Below are 26157 nucleotides of genomic sequence, written 5' to 3'. Positions count from 1 at the left end.
CCAATAGGATACTAATTAGACTTTAGCTTGAGTATTATATGCAGTTCTAAGTACCAAACTTCATGAATGATGTGAATGCATTCGAGCAAGTCACAAGAGGCTTAAGAGAATGATTTCAAGGATGAGACACTTTCATTATGAGGATATATTGGAAAATTTGGGACTGCCTTCCTTGGAGATGAGAGGGCAGAGGGGAGGTCTGATCATAGTTTTCAATATCTTAGAGTACCTAAAGAGTGTAAATTGGGAGAAACTATTACTGCTTGTTAAAGGATTAGGAACCAGAAGGCACAGTCTTACCACGTTCTGCAAAAGAAGCAAATATAAGATAAGAAAAGCTTTTTTGTTACACAGCGAACCATCAAGTTTGGTGCATACTTTCAGGAAACAGTGGATACAGGTTAGACTGAGACATTCACGAGGGCATTGGATAGTTAATTAAAGAGAAACAGCAAGCTGGATCACGGGGGGAAATGTTATTTGGCAGCTGGCACTAAATTAAAATCCTCAGAGAGCTGGCACAGGCTTGAGGGGCTGAATGACATGCTTCTACACCATAATGATTCTATGATTCTATTGCTGACCCTGCCACACTCTTGACAAGTTAAGGGAATGAATCACACTTTTAAAAATTCAAATTAAATCGTAGCTCCATTTGGAGAAAGTTCATCTCAGGTGCCCACCAGACAAATGAGGCCACAAAATAGAGTGTGAATACTACGAGTTCACAGAATTAGCTTGACAGCCCATGGCAATCCTGGGACAATGCTGTACTGTCAGAGGTGGAATCTTTTGGATGAGACACTAAGCAAGGTCCCATCTGCCCTCACTAGTGAGTGTAAAAGATTCCTGATGCAATTTCAAAAAACAGAAGGAAGGGATATTCTCCATTACAACTAGGCCAGTTTTTTCTTATTCAAGCATATCATAGACATAGATTTTCTGACCATTATCTTTCACAAGGTGGGACCTTGTGAAAACAGTGAAGACACACCAAAAACATTTAATGAATGGCAATGCATTTGGGATATCTAATAAGATAAAAATAGATGTGAATATGTCTTTAGTCTTTATCCCACAGAAAAAAAAAAATTTTAAAATTGAAAGAGTGCATAATAGAATCTTCACGCTTCTCCTTGGTAACATCATTTACAAACAGACAGAAAGTATCAACCACCCCACCAACTCTCTTGACCATTTTATGAGAACTGTTCCAAGGTTAGTGATCTGACGATCTGAAAGTCATACAGAAGCCATAATTTCCAGCAACTTTTGAACATACCACAAACTCCACTGCCTCACCATCAATGCCATCTCATTCCTCGACCACCAGAATGTTTACAACTCGACAAAATATTTAATCCTTAGCTGAATTCTTGACCACATTGTCTCTATCAAATAAACAATGACTCTATCTTTGGACATTTCCTGGTTCAGCCTCTGCCAAAGCAGAGTTGCTGCTGAAAGCTTCGACAATGCTTTGGTCAGCCCAAGATCTCATCATTTCAACACATGTTCCTTTAAGATTAGCACAGTACTGCCCAACTCCTCAGATGCAACAAATTTTGCTCACCTGCCATTTCCTCATGCCTGATGTCTAAAATCCTCTATTGAATACATTAATAAATTCTTTATGTTATTGAGAAATGTAAAAACAGCGTCTGACAGATTTGAGGATTTCGCTTACAGTTATGAACTGAGTCTTAAGAATTCAACAAGGTTTCGCCTGGTAGGATTTAATTACACGGGGTCCAGGAAGATTTGGATACAAAGTTGGCTTGAAGGCAGGAGAGACAGAAGGGGATGGCGGAGGGTTGATTTTCAGACTGCAAACCTGTGACCATCAGTGTACCAATGACCAGTGTTGAGTCCACTGCTTGAGTCATTTATATAAATGATTTGGATGTGAATATAGGAGGAACGATTAGTAAGTTTGAAGATAACACCAAAATTGTGGATGTAGTGGGCAGCAAAAAAGGTTATCTCGGAGTACAATGGGACCTTGATCGGATGGGCCAAAGGCTGGCAAATGGAGTTTAATTTCAATAAATGTGAGGGTACTGCATTTAGAAAGGCAAATTAGGGCAGGACTTATACACCTAAGGGTAGGGTACTGGGGAGAGTTGCCGAGAACCTTGAAGTGCAGGTTCATAGTTCCTTGAAGATGGAGTCATAGGCAGATAGGATAGTGAAGGAGGTGTTTGGTATGCCTGCTGTTATTGGTTGGTACACTGAGTATAGGATTTGGGAGGTAATGTTGCCACTATACAGGACATCGGTTAGACCAGTTTTGGAAAAAAGTGTTCAATTCTGGTCTCCTTGCTAAAGGAAAAATGTTGTTACGCTTGAAAAGTTTCAGAAAAGATTTAAAAGATTTAGGTTTTGAACTATAGAGAGAGGGTGAATAGGTTATGGCTATTTTTGCTGGAGCATGAGAGCTTGAAGGGTGACCTTATAGAGGTTTATACAATCATGCAGGGCATGAACAGGGTGAATAGCCAAGGTCTTTTTCCCAAGGTACCTAAGTTCAAAACTAGGGGGCATAGGTTTAAGGTGAATGCAGGAAGATAGAAAAGGAGTCTAAGGGGTAACTTTTCATGCAAAGGTGGTGCATGTACAGAATGAACTGCTAAAAGAAGTGATGAAGACTGGTACAATTACAACATTGAAAAGGCATCTGGAAGGCACATGAAATGTTTAGAGGGATATGGGATTAGATGAATTTAAGATATCTGGTCAGCATGGACGAGTTGGACTGAAAAGGTCTGTTCTCTGCTGTACAACTCCATGACTCTCATAAAAAAAATCTTAAATTAAAGCCAATAAGGTAAATTATCTTCCAGACATGGTGCAATACCATGAATGGTTATGATAAATGGCAATAGATATTTTTTTCACTAAAATGCACACAAAGAGAATATTGATGCAATATATATTTTAAATGTTTCTTCTGTTCAAAATATTTTTTGTTTTACCATGAACACATCTCAGGATATGTGAATGCTTACCCCATGAACTTGTCCTTCATATTCACAGAAGCTTTGGGTCCTCAGGGCACATTCAGGGCAGCAATTGTTTGGACTTATTTTGAAGACTTCACCCTGACAACAGTAAGGACAAATATAAAATATTGCACATAAAAGTTAAAAGTAGAACAATACTCCAAGATAGTCTTTTACAGTTAAAAGACAATACTTGCGTAACAGCTTAGTAACAGTTTTTAAATTACTTCTTTGCACCACTTTCATGATACATTCTAGATAAACTTGCAATTCCTAAAAAGCAAAGGTTGTAAGTAGCACGGTCGTATCACACAATACTTTCAAATATTGTCATTAAAGATTTTAGTAAATCAAAATGTTGATCATGTACACACATCACTAATGTTGAAGTGACATATTATTCCCGTCGAGACGCTGGTTGTTGCGAGAGAGAATATTTTGACATACAATAAAATCACAGAATCTCTACAATGCAGATATAGGCCATTCAGCTCATCAAGCATGTACTGACCTTCCAAAGAACATCCCACCCCAAACCCACCTATCCACGCATTTACTGTAGTTAACCCACTGAGCCTGCAGGGACTCTACAGGGCAACTTAGCTTGGCTAACTCACCTAACCTGCATATCTTTGGACTGTGGGAGAAAATCCATGCAGACACTGGAAAACATGCAAAACTCCAATATACAGTCACCTAAGGCTGGAATTGAACCCAGGCCCTTATTTTAAGATTCTATGATTGTGAGCCATAAAATAGAAAGAACACAAGCAGCCTCTTCTTACAAAGGCATTTTCAAGAAACTTAAATGGTATACCAGACAACTATTCCTTATTCAAGCACCACATCACAAATACCTTAATTCTATAATTTGTCACATATGTCTGCAAGAGTGGTGTCACATTATTTCCTGTTTTACCTCAAGGCATGATTTCAGTTCCCTTGTCTGGCAGCTTTGTTCTGTTGAATAAATATTAGTTTCTCCCCAGCACGGATTTTTATTTCATGCATAGGGAATGACATGCTGGCAATTCTAGAGCACGGTACAAACCCTGCATTAAATTTAGTCATGTCCAACAATCAGTTTTGAAATAACTGCACAGAGACCAGTATCTCGTCACCAAGTCACCCTTTATTTACAAGTGCATGTGGATTCTGGCCAGCTAACTCAGAGTCAGTCCGTAAAGTGAGGAGGCTCTCTGACACTCCTGTTTCTTTCTGTCAGCCAGGGCTCCTTATGGATTGTTAATCTGGGCCAATCCGGGAACTCTCACAACTAGGTTCCAACATGGTTCCAATCACTACAAGTCTAAATGGAAAAAGAATTCTGTGACCCCTGCCACATTGCAACAACCATTTATCTTGTGGACAATAACCATAACTGACAAGACTCTGGTCTAGATTTTTATTTGCTTTCCTGCTTTAGGTTGAGGTCTCCTTCCAAATGACATAAAGCTATTGATTTGCAAAGAGGGCTCAGACGTGTCAAAGTTCTCTTCAGTACAAACATGCACCTGAGAGAGTAAGTGAAACTCGACTGGCATGGAGTGTGGTCAGGGCGCAGAAGGGGGACGTGGCGCGGAGAGGGCACGGGGCACGGAGGGGGTGCAGAGGGTGGACGGGGCACTGAGGATGGACAGTGCGCAGAAGGTGGACAGGGTGAGGAGGGTGGATGGAGCGCAGGGGGTGTGGACGAGGTGAGGAGGGAGTTGGTGGCTTTCCCATAAGGGGAAATTCTTTTGACCCTCCTGCCCATCATCCTGGCTTTTGGATACCAGAAAGAAACTAACGTATATATTATCTTAGGAATGTAACTGTAGTTTATAGGGTCTGAAATATTAAATCTCTAAGCTAGTAATCCAGCTGGTGTTTCAGTCAGCTCATGAGTGCCACATTTTACATTCAATTCTTCTAGTAAGTGCCCAAGATGAAAACAAAATACCGTTGGCACCCAACCAAGTTACACTGACAGACTGACACTGCCACAACCGGGTAACCTGTTAGAAACGGAGATCAATGGCTCATGATCCATTTCCATTACAGAGCAGATTCTCAGATCGCAAAGACATAAATGATGGGAAGTGAAACATACTTATCCAGGTACAATGCATATTTTTAAACAATGTAAGGCACGTTCTAATAATTCTGCAAATTTATAGACCATTAGCTTCCTTATCCTAGGTTATCACTGTACATCAACCATTTCAAAGGTATGACAATGCATAACTACATAATTACCTTCTGAGAATCACACTGAGGGTTCCGACACTGGGTAAACTCGCACAGGACAATATCACTATGACAGCTGCAATCTTGGCAAGAGTTTGGCTTCCAAACAGTATTATTCTGCAGGGGAAAAAAAAACAATAGAACAGATGTCACATTCAAGAGGTCAATTTTCTTGGATTGAATTATGTAGCTTTGACTACTTTTTGGATTTGAAAATGTGTTCTTCTTCAGGATTCCTGAATAAGGGCTCATGCCAAAAACGTCGATTCTCCTGCTCCTTGGATGTTGCCGGACCTGCTGCGCTTTTCCAGCAACACATTTTCAGCTCTGATCTCCAGCATCTGCAGTCCTCACTTTCTCCTACTTTTTGGATTTACATGATATCAACTTCACAATACTCTGCACATTAACCAATCAGCATTTTGAGTTCCAGGCTACATTTTGACATAGGTGAAAGTGATCCCCGATGAAGGGCTTATCCCTGAAACATCAATTCTCCTGCTCCTCGGATGCTGCCAGACCTGCTGTGCTGTGCTCTCAACTACATTTTGACATAACAGATCAAGGGTATTCAGCCAGCAATGCCATTTCTGCCACTGTGGGTTGAAATTATTTCAGCATCCTTCAGGTTATGATTAGATTAGATTAGATTAGATTAGATTAGATTAGATTAGATTAGATTAGATTACATTACAGTGTGGAAACAGGCCCTTCGGCCCAACAAGTCCACACTGCCCTGCCGAAGCGCAACCCACCCATACCCCTACATCTACCCCTTACCTAACACTGCGGGCAATTTAGCATGGCTAATTCACCTGACCTGCACATCTTTGGACTGTGGGAGGAAACCGGAGCACCCGGAGGAAACCCACGCAGACACGGGGAGATTGTGCAAACTCCACACAGTCAGTCGCCTGAGGCGGGAATTGAACCCGGGTCTCTGGCGCTGTGAGGCAGCAGTGCGAACCACAGTGCCACCGTGCCGCCCAGGAATTCCCACTCAAGGGTCAATTCAGGGACTCAGGAAAAACAGCAGCAGCACAAGGTGAGCTGGAGGAGAAATGAAAAGGGTAACAGGCAAAATGGAATGGAGAAAGTAAGTTAAATAAGAGCAAGAGAGACAAGGACAGATAATGTGGAAGTTAAGGAAAAAACAAAGAAAAACAAAGAAAAAAATGGGAAGCAACATATGAGCAGGCATTTGGGGAGACAGGAAGTTGAGGAATTGAAAATAATCAGAGTTAGATTGATTAGGGACAAAATGAGCTAAGAGAATGGGAAACCGCATTGTCAATTACTTTTGGTGTCACTAAGTACACATTGAATAGTCTAGGGATGGTGAATGAGTGTTCAAACTATAAACTATAAACTAAACAGTGTTAATCTCCAGGTCGTACCGCTATGACGCACATTTCATCAATCAGAATTTGCTCTAACACAAATGACAAATTGTGGACAACGTTTCGATAATGCAACTTTCTACTGAATGGCCAGAGCAATTTTCCACAGCGTAATTTTCTATTGCAGTTTTCCATAACGCGATTTTATATAGTATGAGGTTGCAGAGGAACGCAACTGCCACTTCTAGCAGAATAACCTGTACGAGATAGAGCACATCAAAAATTTATGGGGGAGGATGGTGTTTGGTGGACTGCTCATTGTAACTCATTGTGGGCGGCTTGGTTAAGAAAAAGAAGGAAACATGTGGGCGGCACGGTGGCACAGTGGTTAGCACTGCTGCCTCACAGCGCTAGAGATCCGGGTTCAATTCCCGACTCAGGCGACTGACTGTGTGGAGTTTGCACGTTCTCCCCGTGTCTGCGTGGGTTTCCTCCGGGTGCTCCGGTTTCCTCCCACAGTCCAAAGATGTGCAGGGTCAGGTGAATTGGCCATACTAAATTGCCCGTAGTGTTAGGTAAGGGGTATGGGTGGGTTTCGCTTCGGCGGGTCGGTGTGGACTTGTTGGGCCAAAGGGCCTGTTTCCACACTGTAATCTAATCTAACTCCCTAGCAAATGGCAGTGATTATAAGTAAAGCAAATGTAATTTTGAATTGTACAGAAAACCAACTCAAGGATGGTGAACCTGTACAAAACTGCACCTTCATCTGGAATACTGCATGCATTCCTGGTTAATACTATCACAGGAAGGACATGAAGACGCTAAAAAAATGGTGCAGAAAATCATTACCCATTTGATACTTGGCACCATACACATGGGGTTCATCAAATTACCTATCAATGCATGAGCAGAAACTCTTGAGAAATGATTATGTACATTATTTCATCGAGTCACAGAATCCCTAGTGTGGAAACAGGCCATTTAGCCCAACAAGTCCACACTGACCCTCTGAAGATTATCTCATCCAGGCCCATTCCCCCACCCTATTACTCTTCGCTTCCCCCGACTAATGCACCTAACCTACACATCCCTGAACACTATGGGCAATTTAGCATCGCCAGTTCACCTAACCTGTACATCTTTGGGCTGTGAGAGGAAACCGAAGCACTCGGAGGAAACCCACGCAGACACGGAGAATGTGCAAACTCCACACAGTCACCCGAGGCTAGAATTGAACTTGGGTCTAATGCTGTGAGGCAGCAGTGCTAACCACTGAGCCACTGTGCTGCCCTAGATTTCTCCAAGCTTTTCACTGATCTCCCAGCACAGTTACAGCAACGAACTAGGATATTGCTTCTGCAAGTTTCTGGCCAAGTGATTAATCAAGTGGAAGCAATTTTACTCAGATGTCCATGATACTCAACGACGACATGTTAGGCTTTTATGGTACAGTGCGGTGTCCCTGTATCTGAAACAGAAGGCTCAGGTTCAAGACCTGCCTACTCCAGAGATGGTTTGAAAATATCCACACAACCCCAAGACCACCATCCTCAGCATGACAAATAACTTATGATGAAGCTCAAAAGAAGGAGGTTAAGCACGCAGCTGAGAGAACAATTTCATTCTCAAGATTGTGAACATTTGGAATGGACTGTCCCATTTACATCCCTTCCAATTTTTATTCGTATTGACTTCAAAGAAAATAACAGTGTTGGTAAATGTTTGCTTATGTTCTATCACTTGTCATACATCTGTGACATTCCTGCCAGTGTAATGTTCTCCTTTTCCTGAAATATCATTTATGAGAGCAGAGAAAAAATACATTAAGTGATTGTAAAACAGCCATGATGTTGTGGAATTTATTCAATATCTTATTTTGTTTGGTATAGAGTGGGTATTAAGAGACACACAATCCGAAGGTATTAAAAAATGCCAGTGTAAGGAAAGACTATTACGCTCGTGAAATCCACACACTGTTATTACTGTATCAATATATAAAGGTATTAATGCAGAAATTAAATCTTTTTTCACAACAGATAAATGACTTTTCAATTTTGTTGATTCTAATTTTTTTCACAGCAATTTTGAAGGAACCCAGAAAATAACAAAATGGAGCAACAAGAAGATCAAAGGACAGACAGACATAAACAGCAGTGAATTAAGAATTTTAAAATAAAATGCAAGGACCAGGTGGAGGAAAATAAGAAAGATAATAATGAAGATTAAACGGAATAGATAGCAGATCTAATACGATAGGTGACAAGTTGGGATTATGATACGAATGCATTAAAGAAGAAATGGAGGAACCAAGAAAGGGTTTTTAATATTTGTTTACTAATCTTCAGAAATGAATGAGAAGAAAATTGAGGATGTGGCAGCATTTATTAAGGATTGTATTATAATTCAAAATTAGAAGCATATTTTAGATGGTTCAGGAACTGAATCTATTTGACTTAAGCATTGTGAGCGGCTCGTTGCTGGGAACATTTTATTTAAATAGACTTGTGTGTTACAGTAAAAGTCTTAAAACATGAAATCTTGTGTAATCCTTTCAACATTTCTTGAGAAGTTGAAATCTCTTTTTAAAAGCTCACAGGCTGTACAGGGATCATGACTAAATGGATACAGTATTGGCTGAGAATTAGGATGCAGAGGACACTGGTCAATGGATGCTTTCAGACTTGGTGATTTCCAGTGCTATTATCCTAGATTCAGTTTGTCTCTGTTCAATTTCTGTAAAAGGCAGATACTTAGATGTCGTGAGCAACATTTTAACATTTTAAGATGGTATACAAATTGACAACACAACAGACAACCATAAAAATTGTCATAGATTAGAGGATAACAGATGGTTTTGTAAAAGGACTAAAACATGACAGATGGAACTCAATGCCAAGAACTGTGAAGAGATGCACTTAGGGAAGATTAATATTGAAAAATAATATGCTATAAATGGTACATATTTGTAAAATTTAGGTAGACAGAGGTGAACTTGTGTGTCCATGAACAAAAGGTTTGAAGGACAAGTTGTAATTCATAAATATGTTTGTTGGGCTTAAAAATTGATATATGCTAAAATTTCACAATTTACTGGTTGGCCTTGGCTGGAATATTGCTGACAATTCTGAATACCACACTTCAGGAAAGATGTAAAAGCCTTATAACGAGTCCAGAGAAGGCTTACCACCATGACGCTAAGTTGCCTATAGGGTCCAGGATGTGCAGATTAAGTGGATTAGCCATGAGAAATGCAGAATTATACGGATAGGGTAGGAGCTGGGGCTGGATGGGATGGTGTGGACTCTGTGGGCTGAATGGCCTGCTTCCACATTGTAGGGATTCTATGATTCTATTCTATAATTCTATTCTATGATTCTATGAGGGACTTCAATTATAATGAGAGGAAGAAATTTAGAATTGCTTTGCTCAAATCGGTAAAGGTTGAGATGAATTGATGGAAGACTTATTCGGATAGAAAAAGGCTGTTCCCTCTGCCGATTGGATCAATAGATGTCAAATGCTAAAATAACTGACAAAATATCCCCAGGGACTTTTGAAACGAATGCTTTCACTCAGAGTTGTCAGGTTCTGAACAGTAACTGAAAAAATGGTGAGGGACAATTCCATAAGTAAATTTCAAAAGAAATTGGACAAGAATATAGTGGAACATAGAATGTGTTTATGGACCAAAAAAGTGGAGGTGTGGGATGACTGTTCGCTACTAAGCATGACAGTTTTTTTCATACAACCAGCATAAACATGATGGCGTGAATGGCATTTTTATGTCTCTTCAATTGTACGAAGTACCCTTATATCAGCTTTCTTCTCTCTAAGGTTCTTTTCTAAATGATAGTGAGCCCAAAGGTGGAAAAAATATTTGTTTTCCTAATTTAAAACATAATTTAGGTTTGACGCTGAATAAATGAGCACCTCAAAAATACTTCCACTGAGAATAAACAAGAGAAGAAAGGGAAATCCAGTTCCTGGATCGAGCTCAGCTTTTCACTCTAGCTAATTACACATTGTCTTGGTTTTTCAGCCACACATTTCCCAATTCCTGTTGATAGTTCCTGCTCGTACACTGCATACACAAAACATAGCAAGTGTGCAATCCAGTGCATGCTCTGAGTAGTTAACACTTCCAGCATGTTCTGCAAATTACGAACCAGTTAAAAACCTGTGTCAAACAGCAAGGCCCACTTTACAAACTCATAGGCTACTTGTGTACTTACAGCAGGTTAATTGCAGGTAAAATTCAACTGCTGCAAACTGACAGGTACATCAGTTATGCCAATTCGTAAAACTCATTGTACATGACACTGAATTTTAGCTTCACTTTTTCATAATAAATTAAATTCCTTTTCATAATAAATTAAATTTTATAATTCAAAAAATAATAATGAATATAAACAATCCTCATCCACGTATGCCTCAGTTGTTCAGCTAGATGTATGAAGAACTCATTTTTTGTTTATAACGGCCCCACAGAGATTTGGACAAATGCTTTGTTTTTAACTGCCAGAATTGCTGCCTTATTTCGAGCTATCGAAAGTAACAGGCAGCCACCTGGAAACTAGACCTATAGATTACATCGACCTTTCACAGTCACTACAAAATAGAACTGCCACCACTGATTTGCAATGGTGTCATAAACCAAACGAGTGGCACTGACTCTCGACGAAACAGAGAAGCCAGATTACTGAATTGAATTTTAACCTGGATGCATTTTCAGCGACATAAAATGTAAATTTCAGGAAGTGTTCTGTCCTTTAAATGTAATACTCGGACAGGTGCTGACAGTGCAAAGGTAAGAGCCAATTGATATCATGCTTTACACCATTGACTCATTATCAAATGATCACAAAGGTTTAATGATTATGACACTTGACAAATAACATATGCCACTTTAAAAAAACTTCATACAGCCCCTCAAGCCTGTGATGATCTTTAATGTAACCATGGCTGAACTTTGGCTGTATAAGTGCACTGCTCCATACTCTTGATTCCTTTAGGATTAAAGAAATCTGTCGATCTCAGCATTAAATATATTACATCAGGCTGCATTATTAACTCACTGGGTTACTGAACTTCAACAAGTCCTTCTCTTAGTCCAAAATGAGCAGTCTCTTTTCATGAGACTCTGCTCTGAGGTCATTCATTCTCTCGTCTGTGGAAACAAAATTTCGACATCTACTTTTCAGCATCTTGTTCCATCTCAATGTGATCTCCTGACATGCTTCTAAACTCCAGAAGGTCGAGGCTGTATTGAGACAGCTTTTCATAATTGGTTCCCGAGATCAGAGGGCTGCCCAATCAATTAAATATTCAATGAATTGCCTTTAATGCAAACTTATTTTTCCTTTAATATGGAGACCAAAACTGCATACTGTATTTCAGGAACAGCCTCATTAAATGCCTATATAATCATAACATGACCTCGTCCTTCTTGTACTCTTAAACTCAGTAGAGGTCAATATGCCAATTCCTAATTGCTCCTTTACCTATAGCAGTTCAAGCAGCATCCGAGGAGCAGTAAAAGATTTTACTGCTCCTCGGATGCTGCCTGAACTGCTGTGCTCTTCCAGCACCACTAATCCAGAATCTGGTTTCCAGCATCTGCAGTCATTGTTTTTACCTCCTTTATCTATACACCAACGTTCTATGTTTTGTGTACAAGTACACCCAAGGCCCTCTGAAAATCAACATTTACAAGTTTTGTGACTTTTTAAACACGTTCTTTTTTTTAATGTTTACTACCAAAGTGAAGGCTATCAGAACTTCAAGAGAGTTACAGGTGCATGTAGTAGCCATCACTGAAGAGACAGTGCTGTGGAAGCTGAATGGTCTGAAGGTTCATCAATCACCGAAACAGATGGGACTGCATCCCAGACTTCTGAAGAAGATAGCAGATGAGATTGCAGAGGCATTGGTGGTGATCTTTCACGAATCACTGGAGTCAGGGAGGGTTCCAATGGATTGGAAAATGGTGAATTTAATACGCCTGTTGGAAAAGGGAAGGAGGCAGAAGACAGGAAATTATAGGCCAGTTATTCTAACCTCAATCATTGCTAAGATTTTAGAGTCCATTCTTATGGTTGAGATTGCAGAGTACTTGGAAGTGCATTGTAAAATAGGGCTGAGTCAGAACAGCTTTGTAAAAGGGAGATCATACTTGACAAATCTGTTAGACTTCTTTGAGGAGATAATGAATAAGTTGGATAATGGAGAGCCAGTGGACGTGATCTATTTGGATTTCCAGAAGGCCTTCGACAAGGTGCTACACCGGAGGCTGCTGAATAAGATGACCGCCCGTTGTGTGCGGATTACCTTATTGGCAGAAGGCAAAGGTAGGAATAAAGGGGTCTTTTACAGGACAGCAGTTGGTGCCTCATGAAGGTCCATATTGGGATTACAACTATCCATGTTTGTATTAACAATTTGGACAAAGGAACGGAGGGCATTGTTGCTAAATTTGCAGATTATACATGGATAAGAGGGAGGGGTATATAGCATTGAGGAAGCATGGAGACTGCAGAAGGACTTGGACAGGCTAGGAGAATGGGCAAAGGAGTGGCAGATGGAATGTAATTTGGCAATGTGAGAGGTCATGCAGTTTGGTAGGAAGAATAGGAGCTGCAGACTATTTTCTAACTGAGGAAAGGTTTCGGAAACCTAAAGCACACAGGGACATGGGAGTCCTCATCCAGGATTCTCTTAAGGTTAACATATGGGTTCAGGTTGCAGTTAGGAAGGAAAATGCAATATTAGCATTCATTTCAAGAGGGACAGAAGAGCAGAGATATATTAATAAGGCTGTATAAGGCTCTGATCAGACCACGTTTGGAATAATATGAGCAGTTTTGGGCCTCATATCTAAGGAGTGATGTGCGGGTGTTGCAGAGGGTCTAGAGGAAGTTTACAAGAATGATCCCGGGGATGAAGGGCTTGGTCATATGAAGAGTGGTTGAGGACTCTGGGTCTATAGTTGATGGAGTTTAAAAGGTTGAGGGGAGGGATCTGATTGAAACTTAAAGAATACGAAGAGATCTGGATAGAGCGGATGTGGAGAAGATGTTTTCACTAGTAGGAGAGACTAGGACTCAAGGACACAAACTCAGAGCAAAGGGACAAACCTTTAGAATTGAGATGAGGAGGAATTTCTTCAGGCAGATGGTACATAATCTGTGAAACTCACTGCCACAGAAGGCTGGAGAAGACCACAGTGTATTTAAGACAGAAATAGATAGGTTCTTGATTGGTAAGGGGATGAAGGGTTGTGGGGAGAAGACAGGAGAATGGAGTTGAGAAACACATCAACCATGATCAAATGGCAAAGCTGACTCAATGACCAAATGGCCTAATTCTGCTCCTACACCTTATGGAATAAACTCAGATTTCCAACTTCTCTTACATTTGCCACATTGTTGCTACTCACTTAGCTCATCCATATCTCTTTGCAGCCTCCTTGCCTTCTCCTCAGCTCGCGCTTCCACCTTCCTCATTATTGACAGTAAATTTAAGATACTTGATTTTGTTGGTAAATAGCTGAGTTACTAACACTGACCATTGCAGCAGTTCACAAATTACAGGTTGAGAACTTGAAAATGCCCTCTTTATCCTGACATTCTACTTCCTGTCCATTAACAAATCCCCTATCCATGCTGATAGATTACCATATCTCCATGAACCTCCATTCTAAGTATTTTGTGTCGTGCCTTATCAAATGACATTTTAAAATCAAATATACCAAATCTATTAGTTCTGCTTTATCTAATAATTGTAACATCTAAAAACTGTACTAAACATGTCAAACAGGATTTATATTTTTTAATAAAGTTAAAATTATTTTCCATTCCATTATTATTATTTTCTGCTCGCACTGTCAAAATTTCATGAATAGCAGATTAAACCATTTCCTGACAACTGATGCACAGTCATGCCATTTTTCTATCAACCACCTTTCTTAACCAATATATTTTCACTTCCAATCCAAAAAGAGTGGGAGAGGAAGAGGAGGATCTGGAAACAGCCGCCAGGAGCTAACAGTATGCAGAGAGAGAGAGAAAGAGAGAGAGAGACAGACAGACAGAGGCACACGTACAGAGAGATAGGGAGGAGGGAGAAAGGGGAAAGCGGGAACATGGGGCAGCAGGTAGGGGGTTGGGAGACTGACAGGGAGGGCTCAGATACCAAATAAAACAGCATGAGGAGAAGCGAAAAATGTCTCAGAGTGACAGAGCAGCAATGTCATGAGTTGATTGATTGTTGAACAGCTGCTTTTAGTTGTGTTTCAACTCCAGGAAGTTTTAAAAGCAAAATTTCAAAACTCGTACAGGGAAAGAAAAATTAATTGGCACAGGAGAGGGAGCTGAAATTTGAGTAAGAGCAAAGAATTTCTACTAATCGCCACATTTTAGTTAACAGTGCAACAGTATGGTTAAAGTAAGTTAAAAGTAACTAAAATTACAATAAGTGAAATAAAAGTACAACTTAAAGTATTTAGGAGTTGTGATCACATCCCATGACTAAGACAGCCCATGTGCAGGTAATGTCATGGGCTGTACCAGCTTCTGCTCCTGGTTTCACACCTCAAGCTGTGGTTGGATTCAGTGAGGTACATCAGAAAGTTAGAAAACTAAATGGACAGCATCAACAGAAGTGGGTCACAACACAAATTCAAGGCAAGCAGGCAGGGGAGGGACTGAAAACTACCATACAGTCCAAGTGAAAGACAGGTCAAGGAAGAGTCATTTGAGGTCCTGATCATTGACTAGTTTTCCATCCTGGTGATGGTGATTGATCCTTGAAGGACAGTGGTAAGAGACAAACCGGAGTATCATTGATGACCTAGATACACAGGAGGGGAAGGAAGAAGAGTGGAAGCACTGATAGGGGAGTCTTTAGATACTGGAGCAGATAGATATTTCTGCTACCATCAACTTAACTCCAGGATAGTTTTACTTTCCTCTCTGGTGCTAACATCACAAATGTCTCAATACAGCTAAAGGACATTCTGCAAAGAGACGGTGAGCAGCCAGAGGTCAGTGATCCACACATTGGTACTTCCAACATGCTTAGCAAAGGGGATGTGCTCCTGCAATCAGAGCTCAGGGAGCTTGTCAGCAAATTTGCAAGCAGGGTTTCTAAAGTCATAATCTCCAGATTATCCTAATGTAAGATTCAAGTGACTACAGAAACAGGAAGGTAAGACAGGTGAATGTGTGATTGGAAAGACTGTGCAGGAGGGAGAATTTCATATTCCTGGGATACTGAGACTGACTCTGGAGGGCATGCAAGCCTATACAAGCAGCTGGGTTGCAGCTGAATGGAGCTGGAATTGAGGGGCAGTTTGTTAGTGTTGGTGAGGGTATAAACTGATTTACCAGGGTTGTGGAAAGCAGGAGTAAATAAAAAAGTATTAGCAGGGTGCCCTAAGTGTTGGAAAGGCTGACAGTGCTGAAATGGAGAGAAGTGAATAGGTAGATTTGGTGAAAGGCAGAATTTTTAAAAAAGGTTGTAACCAGCATTACATTGCATGAATGTGAAGGCACAGAAGATTGGCAATAGGTACTCGCTACTTTAGGACTGCCAGCTGATCTCCTATCAATGCCAACATGCTGCCCACTTATCAATAAAATTTAATTCCAAGTTAGATTGTGGAATTCCCTTTTGGATAAAAATAACAATCATAAACTGGATTTTTCCAGTCGAGTCTCAGCTAAGTGAGAAAGTTGATTAATATATTACTATTTTAGAATTTACATGAAACTTGCATGTACAAATTAAGACTCAAATTAATATCTGTTAATTAAAACAGTAACATTTGGGATTTTTTTCTCTGATTTAACCAATGGTAACACATTAGTCTTGTCTTAGTTTTCTGCTACACTGTCTTTATAAATATTTTCTTTTCTGAAACATAACACGATAACAATTTATTTGATTTAAACATGGCTTTGCACTCGGGCTATTGCTTTGTAAAAATGACTTCTTAGTAGGAGTAAACTTCCGAAGATCTTGCTTTGCTTCATGTTTTACTCCTGCATCCCCACCACCTTCAAATAAAAATCAGCTTCACTGAAGGCTTATACGGCTGCTGACTATACACAAGGCCAGGATATCTTCAGTTTTGGCTCTCTAACAACAATTTTGTTTCTTGGCTAGCTCATTCCTAGTCAGTGACTGGTGAAAGATATTGTTTTCGCTTCACAAATAGTTTGGTGTGTGAATTAAAATTCTGAATAGCATATCTTATGGCACGTAAGTTTTAATTGGTAAGATACATAGTTAGTCATTAATTGTGGACACTGCCCTTCATGGTACCTAAATATTACAACTGATGCATGCACTGGTCTCTCATTTCGAAAACCTTTGATCATTAAACAAAATAAACATTTGCAGGTTAATTAAAAGTAAAACACGGTGCCGTATATTCTACGACCACAAAACTTCATGTCAAGATGAATACTTACAGATCATTCGGGTTCACTGATTTTTAGTGATGATCATTAATGGTCTGACACACTGAAGTACCAAGCTCCAGAAATTGCAGAAAAAGCTCAGCAGGTCTGGCAGCATCTGTGAAGAGAAATCAAAGTTAGCATTTCAGATCCGGTGACCCTTTCTCCAGTTATGAGGAAAGATCACAGTACCCGAAAAGTTCACTCTGATTTCTTTTCACAGATGTTACCAGACCTGCTGAGCTTTTCCAGCAATTCCTGTTTTTATTTCTGATTTACAGCACCTGCATTTCTTTCAGTTTTTACCAAGAATTCAACCAAGTCATGTCAGCAGTCAATTCTTCAAATGACAAATTGGAAAGTGAGCTAAACCATATCTTGATGAGTTCTGGTCGTCAAATCTCAAAATGAATATTTCCAACTTTGTTAAGTTACAGAGACAAGCCACAAAAATTATTCCAGGCGTTAATGAGGAGGAAATGTTAAGTACATTAGTCTTGCTCTCTTGAACAAATAGGGAGCCTCGAGATGATCCAATTCAAGTTTACAATATTGGAAAAGACAATTGTCAAATTGGACAAAGCAAACTGTTTACCCTATAGCCAAATGCTCAAATTCATGACAAATGGTTTTTAAAAATTTTAAGTGCAACACTAAGTCAGGTGGATTTTTTTGATTAGAGGTATAATAATTCAATTTGCAAAACAGAGGGAATTTAAGATCACAGTATACATGGCTTCAAGAGACTGATGTGATGTCTCTGGAACAAAAAGTGTTTGAGGGACAAAAGAAGTAAAGAGGTACCTCATTAAACTGATAGAATATAGCTTTATTGTGCATTCACTTATTCCTGCGTACTTTATTCAAAAGGTAAGTCACTTCATATCGATATTGATACTTCTTTTGAACCATTTTCTTAATAGTTTTTGTAAGTGGTGGGTTGTCATTAAAGGGACAGGGTAAGGAGGGAAGTCCCAATTTTACCTGAACAACAACTCAATCCGTGCTGTTGCATTCTTCTCAACTACCCCCGAGCCGTCCATGAAATTGAGCTAACCAACACCCTTGCTGTACTTAAGTACTGTTTTAACAACAAGGAATTCCATTGCCCTTTCAAAACTGCACTGTATTCTCATAACCAGTACATAGTGCAATTTCACCACTGAATTGGATACCTGTAAGTAATGGAATAAAGAGGTTTCCATAGTAATCAGGATCCTAAGAGAACAAGAGGTGAAAAAAAGCAGATGCAAGGTTATATTTCTCAATTACATATGTTTCCTAACCTTTGCAAAATGTTCCCAAGCTAAATCCAAGTTAAACCTCCCTCTAACTGCTACAACCAAAAAAGGACTGGAGTTTTGGAGGGCCGATGGGGGCAGGTGCGCTCCAAGCCTACCTTCCATTTTGCTAAGGTTGGGATGATTGTTGATGCCCCTTCATCCAGAGCCAAACTGAGTTCCTTTAGTGATTGATTTAGGACCTCTCCCTGCCTCTCCTGACATTAGAAGTAAACCATCACCAGCAGAGCTCCAGAAGGAAATAGAAACGTGGAGATTCAATGCAATGAAGTGAGAGGTGATGCACTTTGGTACGAAGAACACAGGAAAATAACCTGATAGAGGAGACACAATTTTAAGGGACTGCGGGAGTAGAGGGATCTGGATGTATATGCACACAGATTACTGAAACTAGCGTGACAGACAGACAGATAAAACTCAAGGACAACTCGGGACAGGCAATAAAAAGTACTGGCCAGCCAGCAAAGTCCACGTCCCATGAGTGAATAAAAACAAATGTATAAGGCATTGTATTCTCAGCTTTATAATTAGGACCACAAAACTACAAGAGCAGGAAGGTGATAGTGAACTTGTATAAGACACTTGTCAAACCTCAGCTGGAGAACTGTGTATAGTTCTGGGCACCATATTGTTGGGAAATTTGTAAGCACATACTAGTAGGTTCCATTGACCAGAAGCCAAACTGGGTCAACCAAAAAAATACTGTGGCTACAAAAGCAAGTCAAAGACTAGTAAGGAACTTGCCTCCTGACTTGTGCAAAGAATATCCTACACTTGCCTGGATGAGTGCATTTCTCACAACTCAGGAAGTTCAACTCACAGCTCAACGTAGCCTGCGTCATTGGCACCAATCCAGTACCTTAAATAGTCAATCCCTCCACCACTGACACAGCAGTGTGTCCCACCTGTAGGATGTACTGCTATAACTCATGAACACACCTTTGACAACACCTACCAAAGCCATGACCTCTGTCAACGAGTGTTCGAACTCTCGCTGATTTTTTATTCCTTTTTTTTTTAAAAATAATTTTGGCTTTGGAGCAGAGACCTGAGAGCTGAAAGGTGAACTTTACAAAGCGTCTTGTGTTTAAAAAAGAGAGAGAACAAATAAACTGTTGTTATTTGTTCATGAAGCCAGGCCTGAAAGTTTATTTCTTGTTTACAAAGTGTTCTTTGGATGCTTCGTCTCAAGAGAGGCCTTATACTTAACCAGATCATAGATGCTTGGTCATTATCATGGTCAGTACCTGAGAATTGGTACCACCAAGTATGAGAGAGATTATGATATGAGGGAGGAGCATGAGTTTTGAACCACTGTTGTGAACTGGGAATTTCTGAAAGGAGGTGTTTGGCTGCTGATGCCACGGAATGAAGATTTGAAAGCTTCCTGCCTAATCTCTCATTAACAGCCATTGGAAGTTCAGAGAACAGAAACTAAGATAAAAGTTTTATTGACTCCTTCTCAAAGTAAACTCAAGAACTGCCGTTGATTTTCTGAAGAAGCCAATGAATCAAGACTCAATTCTATAAACCTGTAAAGCAACACATTGTGGAAACCACTTAAGTTACCATGCCAGTTTTGACATTTTTTCATTTTTGAAAAAATATCCTTAACCATGTTTGTTTTTCTGTTTGCCTTTTGTGTGAATGGGCTGAAATTAAAATTTATTGAGTTTAAATCTTAGGCATTAATTAGATTAGCTTGTTATTTAATTTTGCTCTGTTACTGTATTGTTAATAAATAATGATTTGGAGGTGCCAGTGTTGGACTGGGGCATACAAAGTTAGAAATCAAAGTTAAAAAGTTAAAACAGGTTAATAAATTAAGTATATTTTTGGAGTTGTAAATCCAATGTCTCATACTGAGTAATTCAAAATGTCTGTTGAGGAGTTACTGCAGATTATTTTGAGGGTCATTGAGTATTTTAATTTTACTGTGTTGCAAATACAGAGGTAGGAAGGCTGATTTCACTCGGCTGTCTGTCTCAATGTCACAACACTAGCAGAACAAGGACAGCAGGGAAATGCAAACACCATCTGAAAGGTCTCCTCGAGCCACGCACCAGCTTGACTTGGAACTCTATAGCTATTCCTTCACTGTTGCTGGCTCAAAATCCTGAAATCCTTTCCTCCCAGCACTTTCACATACCCACATTGCAAACATTACAATGGTTCAAAAAGGCAGTTCACACTGCACTGTCCAAGATAATTATGGATGAACAATAATTGCCAGCCTATTTAGGAACACCCACATCCCAAGAAAGAATAAAAAGTAAAATAAAATTATAACCAAAGCCAATGGAGTTTGAGGCATTGAGAACAAGTGCCTAAGTCACCAAATTCTGTGAGTCCTCCCCACAAATGTAGTTGAGTAGAACGTCTGGTTCTGATGATTCGTCACAAACTAAGTACATTAACTCAGTTATCCTCTCTATGCAGATGCTACCGGACCTGTTTGAGCTTTTTAAGTTTAGTATTGGACAAAAAACCCTGCTTGTCAATGGAGGAAGAGCTGACAGCCTCTCACTCAAAGTCCAATGACTCAGCTTAGTTAAACTGTAAATGGGTTGAAATTTAATGGAAATATATTTTGACAAAGTATAAAATGAGTGCTTAATCCAAATATGCCAATTTTCCCCAGGGTAGGCTAGATAGCCCACTTTGTTTTTTTTCCGTCTGACTGGTGGTTTTACATCTGAGCGGCTATGCATTATTACTCAGTTTGGACATCAGTTCTAAATTTTCTGGATCCATTATACTCAGCAGCTGGAGCCAAGATCAGACTTAATACAGATGATTGTTGACTCAAACTTTCTCTCATCTACCTTCACAACATATTTTAATTTCTCAAACTAATCACCCTTAGCCTTTCCATTCTATTGGCCCACATCTGTTAACTACTGGGATTTGGACTGTCCAAAACTCTATTCACTTTGAAGCCAGTATTATCTTGCTTTCCAGCTGTTAGCAGTGACTACACATTAAATTGCCAGATTCTTTTTAGATCAGCTACGAACAAACCTAATTTTTCACTAAGCTTTGCAGCTCATCACTTTCCAGTACGGACGAGAGTGTCATTTGGTGGTCAAACTGTCATGGTCAGCCATGATTGTAAATGTAATGTAGGGCCCTTCCCATGCAGCCAGTTTACGTGGAGCACAGCTTCACATTACAAGTTTTAATATGGATTATAGGACCTTAATTAGTGGCCTCTTATTTTGTATTTTATATATTTTCCTAATCAGCCTGTTCAGAGATGTCATAACATTGTTTTGAAACTTGAACCTGGGCCTCCTGGCTCAGAGATAGGGGCATTACTACTGCACCATGTCACGAGGCTGCTGTCTCATAAACTCTTCATCATAACTTCAGCTGGTGCAGGAACTGAACCCACGCCGTTGGTGTCACTCTGACTAGCTATGCAGCTAACTGAGCTAACTGATCAGTAGCTAGTGTGTACTTGTGAGACTCAGTCTGCAATGTAAAACAGCTTCGAAAATACCACAACAGTTTGGATTGGATTTAAATCTACATTCGAAAGTTGAAAAGACAGTGTGAACATCAACTAAGAGTCCCATTTTTCAATGATCATGGAATAACATGATAAGCTAGGTTTCTTTGACACGACTAATATGTCGGCTCATTTCAAGTACAATTCCTTTTACAGAAGACAAAAGCATTAGACAGGTCTAAATAAATTGCAAAACTGAGGTAATCCATCAAGATTTGAGCATTCCCTATCTACAGGACACTCATGATGCATTGTCATATGGGTGTGGTTGAAATTTATTGTGGCTCAGATCAATTGAACTGCAAAGGTAAACTGACAACTAAGCCTAAGGCTGCATGATAACAGGAGAAGCTAAATCTCAGGGAAGCTTTGACACTGAAAGATTCTCCCCTAAATGGACTTAATTTGGAAATATATATTGTGAAATTAGAAACAAACCAAGAGAGAATTTCTTCCTGTCAGCATTTGCCATACTTTTCTTAATATATGCCAGAATCTGTAATTACATTGCACTAAAATCATTGTGAGTAGTGCTAATTCCTCCCACAGAAATTTCATAAAGTGAGCTGGGGTGTGGGGGACATAGGGATTCCAAACCACTGGCCATAACTAATTCGAACAAGGTTCTGCAGTTTGGTTGGTTCTGCAAGACACGTGATGAATTGCTTCTAGAAACGCAGGATTTGGTGCAAAAAAAGGCAATTTATACAAGCCAAGTTTCTTAGCAGTACCTATATTAGCTATAGTTTGCAGCTTTTTTTTTGAAATGTTAAACCGAGGAGGTGCAGCGTAATATGTGCATGGAACAAAATATCTTTGAACTAATAGACTAAGTCCCTGGTTCCGATGGCTTGCGTCTAAGGATCTAAATAGAAGAAGCTGACAGTGAATGTGGTTTAAATGTTTTGAAAATTTTGGATTCTGGAGAAGTACCAGAGGATTGGAAAACTGCCAGTATGATGCCCCTATTCAAAAAGGGAGGCAGGCAAAAAGAAGACAACTACAGGCTGATTAACCTATCATCTACTATTGGAAAGATGTTGGAATCAGTTATTAAAGAAGTCATAGCAATATATTTAGAAAATCACCACCTGATCAAGCATAGTCAGCATGACGTCATGAAAAGAAAATTGTAAATGACAGATTAATTAGAGTGTTTCTTTTGTTTTACTCATTCACAGGATGCGGGCGTCGCTGATCAGGCCAGCATTTACTATTCATCCCTAACTGCCCAGAGGGCAGTTAAGTGTCAACCACATAGCTGTGGATCGAGTGTCAGAAATGGCCAGCATTTTCCTTCCCTAACAGACATTGGTGAACCAGATGGGCTTTTCCTGACAATTGACAATGGTTTCAAGGTCTTCATTAGACTCCTAATTCCAAAAATTACTGAATTCCATTTCTACCATCTGCCATGGCAGGATTCGAACCCAGCTCCTCACAGCAATACCATTAATATTTTAGTGATAATATACCACCAAACCATCACCTGCACTAAGCAGTTTCAAGGAAGTCTTGACCAGAATGGATAGAAGAGGTGTTCTATTTGGATTTCCAGAAAGCATTCTGGCAACTCACAAAATAACAAGGTAACTCACAAAAGGTTAAGTCACAAAAGTCCATGTTGGAGATGTTACATTGACATGGATGGAGAATTAGCTAAAGGGCAGGAAACAGCAAGTGAGCAAGGGTACTCTTTCAGATTGGTGACCCATGACCAGGGTGATTCTGAAGGGATTCATTCTGGAACCACAGCTGTTTACAGTATATATTAACTTGAAGGTGGTAAGCAAATATATTTTAGCCAAATATACAGATAATAAAAATCCATAGAAAGGCCAGCTGTCAGGCAGATACAAATAGTTTAGAAGGAGAGATTAAGTAGTTAAGTGGGCAAAATTATGGCAAATGGAGTACAACGTGGGAAAATATGAGGTTGTTCGTTTTGGAAGAGAGAACAAAAGGACAAAGTAGTATTTGAATGAAGAAAAACTGCAGAAAGCTGCAGCACAGGTATATCAGGTGATCAGGAAAACTAATGGAATGTTGGCCCTTATTTCAAGTGGGCTAGAGTATAAGGGAAGAGAAGTCTTCCTGTAACTGTACAAGATACTGGTGAGATCATATCTGGAGTACTGTGAGCAGCTTTGATCCTCTTATTCAAAGAAAGATATTGTTTCTTTGGAGGCAGTTCAGGGAAAGCTCACTAGAACGATCCCTGGTATGCTGGAATTGCCTTATGAGCAAAGACTAAACCAATTGGGACTCTACTCAGAGAGAAGTTTAGAAGAATGAAAGGTGATCGCACTGAAACATACAGGACAGAGAAAATGCTGAGGGAATTTTTTCCTTTGTAGGAGAATCAAGGACCAGAGGTCTTAGCCTCAGAATAAAAGGGTGTTAATTTAAATTGAGATAAGGAGAAATTTCTTCCTTGATGGTTGTCAGTCTTTTAAATTCCTTGCCTCTGTGAAGGCAGAGTCTTTGTGTATATTTAACGCTAAGTTACATAGATCTTGATCAGCTGGGGAATCAAGAGTTACAGGTTTGAGAAACAGTTAGATGTTAAGTACAAGGTTCACGATAATGGCTTGGTCACAAACAGGTGAAAAACACTGGTCAAAGTCCTTATGTGAACTGGCACTCTATAAAACCAGAAATAAAGTTCTTGACTTACTGTGCAACTGCAGGAGGTAAGCAATGAGAAGTCATGAGTCTTTGCTAAAATTCCACAGCAACTGTTTTACATTGCAGTTGCAAATGTGACAAGAACCAAGTTTGTCACCTTTTCATCTCAATAGTATAGAGGTGCCATTGAGATCTGGCTATGTTTCTCTTGTAAATTCTCACAGGCTGCTCAAAAAGACTGTGATAATACTTTATTGTGATCTATTTGCTTTGCAAAGTAAAATATCTAATATACTGTTACAAGTTATGAATGATCAGAGATTTGTGGTTGTGGCAGGAACCATGTTTTAATTAACTCTGCATTCATTTTTCATGATCCAGAAATAGACACATCTTTTTTCAGCAGTTTATTTTGGAATTGAACTTTGGCAAATGTCTGTGAATGAATATGATCAGGGAATCATAAGCTTTTCACAAACAGGACTAGTCATTGCCATCTCTGTCTTTACCTTTCAGATTCATCAAGCCCTTATCCCTGCCTTTGTCATCTTTAGACAGATCAACTCTTCCTTGTTGCCTCTTAATCTACACCTCCAACAAACATCAACTTATTGACACCTTGGTTGTGTGTAAATTACCACAAGATACCTTTAATTGAACAACTTATTAAGGAATCTCACAGACAATCAAGTACTGAAACAATGATTTAAACTTGACTAAAGTTTTTGGCGTAGCAACCAAAATAAGACGCCTCAAGTTAAGCCTCCCAACTCAATTTGAATAACACTCAATTAGTGATGGAAATTAGCTACAATTCCAACCAACAGTATGTCGGTCTCTGGAAGTGTCCAGGATTCGATCCTTGTGCACTGTTATTATTCAAAGGTCTGCTAAAGGAGACTTTCGGAGTTGAATTCTCATATAAATTTCTCTCTTTCAAGTTTTGTGGTGTGATATTATTGATGATCCCTTACATTCTTTCATCCCCAGTAGTGATTACACTTCTGGAGTCCTCAAGTCTGTAGCATGCCTTATCTGAAGTAGCGTCCCTGTTCCTTGTTACATTCAGGTTAGCTGTCTGTTTGCAACAGTCTGTCCTTTATAGTCATAGAATCCAGAAAGTGTGGAAGCATGCTATTTGGCCCATCAAGTTCACACTGAACTTCCAAACAACATCTCACCCAAAACCTGACCCGCCACCATATTCCTCAAATCCTGCCTTTCCCATGGCGAATATACCTTGCCTATATATCTTTGGACTATGGGAGGAAACCAGAGCACTGAGGAAACCCACACGAACATGGGGAGAATGTCTGTGTGGAATTTGCAGTCGCCCTATGGTGGAATCGTACATGGGTCCCTGGTGTTATGAGGTGGCAGTGCTAACCATAGTCACCATGCCACCCACTTCAGAACATTCTTCCCGCAGGTAGTCTTAATTGCCCATTTATCATGAAGCAGCAGGTTATCAAGCAGTGTTACCACCTTCCTCCCAGGAAACAGCTTGTTTATGTTGGTTTGACCTCTTCTTCCCAGAGATGGTTAATGGACATGCTGCGTTTAATTCCTTTATAACAGCTTCTCCTTGCACCTTTCATTTCGGGAAACAATTTATTCCAGAAAGAGTTGCTACCAAGTCATGGAATCCGTGAAGTCAGTAAAGTTCTGAAGTCTACATTGTCATGC

General features: G+C 39.7%; 1 protein-coding gene across 3 annotated transcripts in view; it reads right to left on the bottom strand.

Annotated features, from left to right (window-relative positions):
• Window positions 1-26157, bottom strand: part of fras1 (Fraser extracellular matrix complex subunit 1) — a 446490-nt gene that overhangs the window by 270129 nt on the left and 150204 nt on the right. For all 3 annotated transcript variants that reach the window (XM_043696280.2, XM_043696287.2, XM_087985787.1), the window contains exons 3-4: window positions 5241-5348; window positions 3009-3101 (exon numbers count right to left, since the gene is read on the bottom strand). In XM_043696280.2, coding sequence (XP_043552215.2) covers window positions 3009-3101; window positions 5241-5348 — 201 coding nt within the window. The remainder of the gene's footprint in view (window positions 1-3008; window positions 3102-5240; window positions 5349-26157) is intronic.

The sequence above is a fragment of the Chiloscyllium plagiosum genome, unplaced genomic scaffold (genome assembly GCF_037043375.1).
Source record: "Chiloscyllium plagiosum isolate Xiang-an unplaced genomic scaffold, Cpla_swu_hap1 HiC_scaffold_1, whole genome shotgun sequence".
Classification (NCBI taxonomy): Eukaryota; Metazoa; Chordata; class Chondrichthyes; order Orectolobiformes; family Hemiscylliidae; genus Chiloscyllium; species Chiloscyllium plagiosum.
The sequence above is the reverse complement of the archived record's forward strand: the minus strand, read 5'-3'. Positions and strand labels throughout refer to the sequence as shown.